Source organism: Wolffia australiana, chromosome 8, assembly GCF_029677425.1.
Source record: "Wolffia australiana isolate 7733 chromosome 8, ASM2967742v1".
Taxonomy (NCBI): domain Eukaryota; kingdom Viridiplantae; phylum Streptophyta; class Magnoliopsida; order Alismatales; family Araceae; genus Wolffia; species Wolffia australiana.
Genome location: NC_135842.1, coordinates 12,799,747 through 12,808,885, shown reverse-complemented (window position 1 = coordinate 12,808,885; position 9,139 = coordinate 12,799,747). Strand labels below are relative to the sequence as shown.

The window sequence follows — 9,139 nt, the reverse complement described above, 5'->3', positions numbered from 1 at the left end:
AGTATGAAGTTAAATCCCAGTTTCCTCCCTTTAGTCTATTGCTCGGATTTGAGTCTCTTCAGTTGCAACTTCTTCCTAGACTAACCAATGGGACATAAGATCGAATCACATGTCTCAAAATTTAAAGATTACATTATTTACGTGTAGAAATTTGTTTTTTCATCATTTTGTTTCTATTTTCTTTGCCGTATCCTGTGGTAAAGCGTATGTCCGTTTGAGATGATCTGTTACTTTCTCTCCATCTCAAGGCGATTCCTAGCTGCTCTCTTTGGATATTGCTTGGTGGCCAACAAACATTGTTTCTTTCTATTCCAATGACAACCATTTATTCCAAATTGAAAAATCCAACTCTCATTTTGCGGACAATTGAGCACTTGGATTTTCATCAACATCCGTACAAACTTATTTCGTGGAATGGAGAGAGACACGCAGCTATTCTTGGCAGATTTAATCAGCCTCCGGTTTAGGGTTCCAGACCCTGTTGTTGATCCAGAGAGAGTCGGCCTCGGCGGAAGCGACATCCTGATTACGGTGCCAGCTATACCGGGCGTGCGTCCTGTTCTTTATGTCAAGAATGGCGTGGCCAAAGCTCGACTCTCTGAACGCCGAGTACGCCGGCTGGGGCATCGTCATGCTGCGAGAGAAGCTCATCATCTATATCGCGAAGAAGGAAAAAAAACGAGATAGAAAAAATATTAAAAAGAATTACTGAAGAGAATTACTTGGTGGCGAGCCCTTCAAGATTTCCTCCGTCTCCGATCGTGATGTAAATTGGTGCCGAATCGTCCTTCACCGGCGTGCACTTCCCGTTGGTAATGTTGTAAGCGATGTTCGACACCCGATACTACAAGCCAAGAACCAAAGGGTTCGACCCAGTTACAATTTTCACTTCAACGAAGAAGAAAGTTATAAAACCGCGACTCTTCTGTGTGGTAAAAACTAAGGTTCGAAGACAAGGCTTTGGTAGAAAACAGAGCCTTAAGAGAAGAACGATGGATGGGTGGGTGGAGGAGGATAAGGTGGGAAACTGACCGAGCGTTCGTAGGCGTGGACGTGGCCGGCGAAGACGAGGTCGACCTTGTACTTGACGAACCAGGCTTCGAAGACGACCCGCATCGTCTCCCCCTCCATGTAATGGTAGTTGTAGCTGTTGTACCACGGCGAGTGCAGCACCACGATCAGCCACGGCGTCTCGCTCCGGTTGACTCTCGGCAGCTCCGCCTCCAGCCACTTGTATTGCGGCGTGTACTTGCCTTGTAAGAAGAAAAACAAAGAAGAAAACCCCGTTCCAGAAATCTCGAGCTCGCCAATTCGCAAAAAGTAGGATAAAAAAGGAAGAAAAAGGAGTCGTTGATCGATCGTGTACCGTAGGCGGAGTAGGAGGAGAGAACGATAACGTGTGCGGACGCCCGCCTGATGGAGTACCAGAGCGGCGACGTGCTGCCAGAGGCCATGTAAGGCACGGCGAACCTCGACGTGTATGGCTTGAATGCCTCAGTCTCGCCCTGCGTTGGAAGTAAAAAATACACAGCAATGAGCATAGTAAAGAATGAATGAATGAGTGAAAGACAAAATGGGCTGAACGGGTCATCCGTTCAGTCATTCGTCAGACAGCTTCGTAGATGAGGAACTTGTCATCGTCGTAAAACACTAACCAGAGAAATATAGGAAGATATGGGGAGAACACTAGAGTGAGAGAGTATGATACGGAGAGGGGGTTGAGAAGTACGAGTTGAGGCGCGAAGTGGATCTCGTGGTTGCCGGCAGTCCAGATCCACGGCTGATAGGCAGTGCTGCGCTCTACGAAGCGACCCCAAGTGTCCCATCTATTGTTGTCTTGCAAGGGATACGTGTCCGCGTAAGTGAGGTCGCCGGCGAAGAGGACGGTCTGGCCTTTTCTTGGGTTCGCCTCGTAGTGTGAAAGAGTCTTATTGGAGTCATAACTCTGCCCAAGATCAGCAATCAGGCCGAATACGTATGGCGCGTCGGGGCCGATTGCAGGCGGCGTAGTGAACCAGAACGTCCTCGGTGACTGCCCTACTCCCACCTGGTAGTAGTACTTGGTGTTGTACTGGGCAAGGAAAATAAGAAAAGAGAGAGTTTGTGCGTGAGAGAAAGAGTCATTTAGAAAGAAAGGTCGAAACTTTTAGAATCTTCTTGGGCTAAGGCCGTTGAAGAATACGCATTACAAAGCTTAGATCAGATAATATAGTGGAGTAAGAAAATATTAGGTCATCTACGTAGATATGCAACTTTTGGTCTTGAGAGTTTTTAGGACCCTCAGAAAAAAAGCATCATGGGTGACTCAAGGACTCGCCCCTAATTACAAAGCTTAGATCAAATAGTATGCTGGAGTAAGAAAATATTAGGTTATCTACGTAGATATTCAACTTTGGTCTTGAGAGTAAATAGGACCCTCGGAAAAAAAGCATCATGGGTGACTCAAGGACTCGCCCCTAATTATAAGCAATAGCAGAACAAAATCCCCTTATGTCCATTCTAAGTCATCCCATCATTAAAATTAGGATACACTTAGTCTCTAGACATTAACTAAGCGACACACGTTATTGGAATGTTTAGATCCCATAAACTAACCGAACTGAATCCCTTTACTGCCAATATATGATAGCTTAAAATCCAAAAATGTACAAATTATCTGTCCATCCTAGATTATCCAATCGTTTGAAATTAGAATAGACGGCTTCTACGCTTTAGTTGAATCCCACACATAATTGGAATGTAAAAAATCACATAATTGACATAATTCAATCACTTTAGACTACAATGACACATATTATTGTCCGTTAAGGAAAATTTAAACTTAACAAGATAAAGAGGTTGGGAGAGAGAAATGAGTTAAAAAATACCTGTAAGTTCTGGAGGAGGCAGTGATGGATGAAGCCGGAGGTGTAGTTGTAGAAGGTGTAGCGGAGGACGATGCCAATTGAACGAGACGTGAGTTTGTCCGGTGATTGGCCGTAGAGCACCACGCTAGAACCAGGCTCAGTGGGGGTTACCCAGGAGACGATTATCTCTTTCCCATCGTAATCCCCTTGAGTGATATGAACCTTAAACCCACAGACCCATGTCAGAATTCTGGCCAAATCATCGAATTGTATATGTATGTGTCTTGACCGATCAGTAGATATTTAACAAGAGACGGGTGACATTTACATACACAAAATTTAATATAGATAAAAACTTGTATCATTAATAGGTACAAGGAAAAATAAGTTCGAGAGAAAGAGGCTTAAAGAGCCGCTCTCACTCTTTCATTTTTGTATTGTGTTCATCCTTATAAGAGCCTCTCGCTCACCAATTCTCGTAGACCTACGTCGGATATCTTCCTAGAATATCGAGTTCATGTTGATCTCGATATATAGCGAGTTAGAAGATGATAGTAGAGGACTGAACTAGAGCAATGGATCGGATGGTTGATACTTCTTTCTGTATGTGATAGAACAAAGAAATCAACACATTAGCTGACCAATAGAGAAACTATTCGTACCGTACAACTATTTTAATTACCAGGGGGGATAAAGGGACAAATTGAGAATCTAGAGGAAGGTCTATTGTTGTCAGGAAAATTATAAAAATCCATCATAGATTCTCAGATGGAGAGGTGGATAAAATGAAGCAAGAGCGAGAGAGAGAGAGATATAGAGATAGAGATAGAGATAGAGATATAGAAAGAGATATATAGATAGATAGCGAGATAGATAGATAGATGATTAAAGAGAGATATATAGATAGATAAAAAGAGATAGATAGATAGATGGATAAAGAGGGATAGATAGATAGACAGACAGAAATATAGGTAGATAGATAAACAGACAGACAGACAAACAGATAAATATATATATATATATAGATAGATATATAGATAAATAGATAGATAGATAGATATATAGATAATAGATAGATAGATAGATGGATGGATAGATAGATAGATAGATAGATAGATAGATGGATAGATAGATAGATGGATAGATAGATAGATAGATAGATAGATAAATAAATAAATAGATAGACAGATAGATAGGTAGATAGATAGATAGATAGATAGATCGATAGGCAGATAGATCGATCGATCTCTAAGAATAGGGAATGATGGTACCTGTTGCGGAGCGTTGAACCCGGGGGGCACGCGGAAGACGTCGGCGTTAAGGGGCATGTCGGTGGCCTTCTCATCGAGACGTCTGAAGCGGCTGGTGACTCCTCCGTTGCAGACTGCCGCAACGTTGAAAAGAAGAGTCGCCACCAACGCTACATAGCACGACCAAGCTCGCCGCTCCATTCTCCAATCTTCCGTTAGAACTAGAATCAGGAGAGGCGAAAGCTTGAAGTCAATCTTCTACAAACGGGGCATTAAATAGGGAAGAGAAGCTCTAAGATAGGATGAATGAGCATGCCGGCAAGGACCTGCGAGATATTCGCCCAAAGGGATTTTGTGTGTGCCGAATATCCCTGCCTCAAAGTCCAATCTCCCACCATTGATTACGTCAAGGGAGCTCTTTCGAGAGGAAGACAGTGAGAGCGAACGAGAGATTATTAGATGGATAGAGAGATAGATGGGCAGAGAAATACTATCGAGCACTGTCCCACTGTACATAGGTAGATGGATAAATGGATGGCAAGATTGGTAGAATAGAGCAAAATCCCACTGCTGTTAGATAGATGGATAAATTGATGAAAAGTTCGGTAGTATATATAGAGAGAGAGCAAGACAGATAGAAAGCGAGAACAAGAGAAAGTTAGATAGAGAAAGCGTGACAGAGATAGAGAGAGAGAGAGCGACAGAGAGAGAGCATTTGGCGGGTCTATTTTGACAAAAACTGGTGAGGAGCGAGAAAGAGTATACCGACAATTTTGAAGGGTACTGAACGGTCGTTGACCTTACTCGACAAGAATTTTCAAGATCATTTTTTTTCTCTGAAGGCCCTCTATCTGTAATCCTTTTAATATACTAATCTATTTAAAACAGGCGTCAACGGAGTATCGTGTGTCCGTAGATTCGAATATGCCTTGATTGCTTGTTAATAAACCATGACAGCTTCCAGAAGCACTCAACCAGATGACTTTTTTGCTTGACGAGGAAAAGGTGTCTTGTCAGCATCTATAGCGATATCTTGGAAGTATGGACTCCCAAGTTCGTTATTTGATTGCCTAGAGCTTTCAAAGGTTCGACCAATTTTTAACTCAAATCTCTTAATCACAAGAATACATACCATCCCTTTTACAAGATTGGGGATCAAAATAAATCAAAATGCATTTCCATCATTTAAACCAAAGTAGGTTTTGAGCTTAAAAGATGACTTGATCCAAATAATTTAATTTTGTCGAAAAAACGGATTACTTCAAAACATTTGGTGTCACTTCATTGTTTAAGTCAAACAAAGATAATCTTATGGAATTAGACACATTGGGTTAGGTTGTGTTCACGTCTGGAATCTTCATGATGATGAAAGTAGGCAACTAATAAAAAAAAATCAACTTATTTCTTTCAGAATAAATGAGCCAAGATCAGCACCCTTGGCTAGAGTGTGAGAATCTTTTCACCTAGTGCTTCCTTGTCAAGATGGAGATTTGTGTCAAGACAGAGATTTGACCCTTGTGTCATGGGCATGGGCGCGTGGAGTCTGTGTGTGATTGAGATATTTACGCTCATTTCATACCTATAAACTCTTCTAAACACTCAACCTTACATATATAAAACACCCCTAGGTGGCGTCAAGGGCACGGCTGGATCGGTCTACAAGCACAACCCTTGGGTTGGTCCTACCCGGCACGGTGTTTTTGCTAATAAAAAAGGATGGAGATTTAGTGGACTACTTATTTGATGCAAATCTAGTAGACCCTTATTCTGAGATCTATAACATGGAATCAAGGTTCGCTTGATTAAGACATAACTATCATTTTAATTAAAATTAATGTATCTAATTATGTATTGATTCTGGAATACATATTGAAGAATCAAATAAATTAATTGTCTCCCACGCCAACTGAAAATTATTATCTATGCTTGAAGCCTTTTTTATTGATTAGTTGATATTATAACAAATACAATTCCCAGATGCAGTCTATCATGTTTATCGTAAGTTACAAATAATATAAGTAACTTCTCTATCATAGTATTGCATTGAGGAATTCATAACAATTATGATGAACTTACAGTTTAATCTTGATACAAGTCAGATGAGATTTCTTATTTTGAAAGAATAGACGAAGATGAGGGAAATTATATGTGGATTATTTGGATACAGTTCATGAGTATTTATAATTGATTTGACCTAAAGATCCAATTCATAATAGTTGAACCATTCTTACATTTTTTAATATTAAATCATATTTAAAAAATTAGTTTTAAACTATTTGTATTTTTAAAAGAGAAGATTTAATATGCTTTAATGTTATTCAGGGTTGAAACACTAGTTTGAACTTCTTAATTGAGTTTTAAAATTATCATTTCAAAATTTCATACTTTTAATCTTTTTAAAAAATATTTGTAACATGAAATGGGCGTCAAATTGACTGAACATCATGCACATAATAGTGTTTTGCAATGATATCATGTGGGGTCACTGGACAAAACATTGTATTACTTTGATATCGAATGATATAATTTTAAATTATTTATAATGTATTGATAATATCATCAATAAAATATAATCAATATGAATTAACTAAATAAATTCAACTATTTTTTAAATAAATAATTGATATGATGTAGTAATGAAAAGAAATTTATTGAAGTAATAACTACGATGGAATTCTGCATGGATATACCATACAAGAATATAAGGTGTGCAGCGAGGAAATAAATAATATTAAATATTTTAAAAATCCAGAAAGTATCCAAGTAATTGAGATCAATGTAAATCAAACTTTACTTGTGAATATACTGTATATTTCCTTTTAGGTTCATTCAAATATGCACATGCATTCATAAGAATGAAAAACATTGAGTAAAAACATCTTGATATTATCATGTTTATGAAAATGGCTTGATAAGTGAATGTTCTCAATTTAAAGCAAAATCACATATCATTTGATCTTCCTAAAAATAATGTAAAACATCAATTGTAAGTGATAAATCTGTTGATTATAAATTTAGTGTGTAAATGTAACATGTAAAAATTGATAAAAGTGCTAAAAAAATGTTAATAATAAAAACAATATTTGATAATTCTCAGAAATAAGTTGAGGAAGAGGAACTTTGATTTTGTTAAATAACTTGGATAAAGAGGAAATTACACAAGGCAATCAAATAAAAAAATATAAATAGATGCAAAAATAAATAGATCCTTCAAGTAATTTAACATCAATTGTATGTGATAAATCTGTTGATTATAAATTTAGTGTGTAAATGTAACATGTAAAAATTGATAAAAGTTAATAAATAAAAACAAAATTGATAATTCTAAGAAATAAGTTGAGGAAGAGCAACTTTGATTTTGTTAAATAACTTGGATAAAGAGGAAATTACACAAGGCAATCAAATAAAAAAATATAAATAGATGCAAAAATAAATAGATCCTTCAAGTAATTTATTCACAATGAAAATATATCTTAAAATAATAAACCTCAGTCTATCCTCCACATGAGAAAATACTTGTTTCCAATCTGAGAAGGAGAAACATGACTTTCCTTCTCAAGTATGACATCACCAATTTAAAAAGAAATAAAGTAAATACAAACTTAAAAATAAAAAAAACAAAATTATAGCTACATATATCTACCTACAAATATGCCCTTGTTTTTTCACAATTAGTGTACTTTCCAGTCAGTCATCTTGTCCTTTCCTCAATTCAATGATAAGTAATTGGCTCGAGATAAAATGGAGGTTTCGCTATGGATAGGCTTATGAATTGTAATGAGAAAAAAACTTAAATTTTGAATAAGAAAACCTGAGGGCACCCTTTTCAGCTTTGACCCTTAAACTTGCACCCAGAGGAGAGAAGAGAAGTAAAGAAATGAATGAATATCTAAGAAAGCCCATGCAAAGCTCAATGGACACAAATTAAAATTGTATTTTTTCCCCAATTAATTCAATATAAAATCTTTATGAGAGAAAAAAGGTATATTTCCCATCTAAATTCAATTTTAGTAACCCTCAAAGCTTCTGTCTTGACCAGAGCTTGGTTGTTCCTTCAAAGAAAGAGGATTTCATAGGATGGCATGGTCATTTTGCAGACACTAAAGGACTATTGAGTCATCAAATTTCTAATTGTATTTAAATACTATGAAATTATGAGGTATGTCTGGGAATAAAAATGGGCCATTTCTCTAAGTTAATATAATCATATGTTGATAAAAAAACTAGAGGTCCTATGATTTCATTGTAATTAATTCCAATATAATGAAATAATACTTACAAGTTGTAAATCTAACCCAGAGATGTGTAGCAGGGAGTAAGGTCTTCTTGATAGGGGCTGGCATTTTAGATATAGGGTAAATTAAAAAATTAGAAGAAAAGGAGAGGAGATATGAAGATAATTACTTTGGTACAAGATATTATTATAGATTCTATGGGCAGCTATAAGTAGAAATATGTATATATGTGGATGGGTACAAGAATGGGAGATAGTTAACGAGAAAAAGGGCTATCACAAAGATATAAATAACCAAAAATACGTAAAAATAATGCACATTCTATTTGGGAAAGTTCTTAGTTGAGAAAGGATGGCACCTCTGTAGGTTTTTATGATGGGAACATTAAATATTTATTTAATAGTTAACTGAAAAGTGGCAGACATAGATGATCTTTACATCTAAATATTGAGATATTTGTTATGATTTTATAAAATTAAAATTAAGGGAAAAATTATAAATAATTATAAATAAAAAATATCAAAAATTGTCCAAAAAATACCTCAAAAAGAATTAATAAATTTAACACAAATTTGAAAATTACTTAATATTGGTTGTTGCAAACACATAAATTGAGTTTGCCAAGATGCTTTTTAATAATTCTAGCTATGAAAATTTGAAAACTTCATAAATTTCACCACCATGTGGGGTCGGCCTCATCGGCTTTTGACCTCCTTTCTGCTGCATCCTCCAAGTTTTTCAATAATTCTCTCTTTTATCTTGTGTTTCAAGTTCTTCCATCAAGTTCAAGAACTTTTCCTGCCTCATA

At 36.7% G+C, this 9,139-nt stretch overlaps 1 protein-coding gene across 1 annotated transcript; it reads right to left on the bottom strand.

Moving 5' to 3' along the window:
* Positions 1–283: 283 nt before the first annotated feature.
* LOC144707037 (purple acid phosphatase 2-like) lies at positions 284–4,691 on the bottom strand. Its single transcript, XM_078580153.1, has 8 exons — positions 4,423–4,691; positions 4,118–4,317; positions 2,868–3,068; positions 1,730–2,071; positions 1,367–1,505; positions 1,033–1,253; positions 723–844; positions 284–634 (listed from the first exon to the last, which is right to left on the bottom strand). Exons 1-8 carry the CDS (start codon positions 4,610–4,612, stop codon positions 448–450), a joined length of 1,602 nt encoding a protein of 533 aa, XP_078436279.1. The 5' UTR covers positions 4,613–4,691; the 3' UTR covers positions 284–447.
* Positions 4,692–9,139: the final 4,448 nt, after the last annotated feature.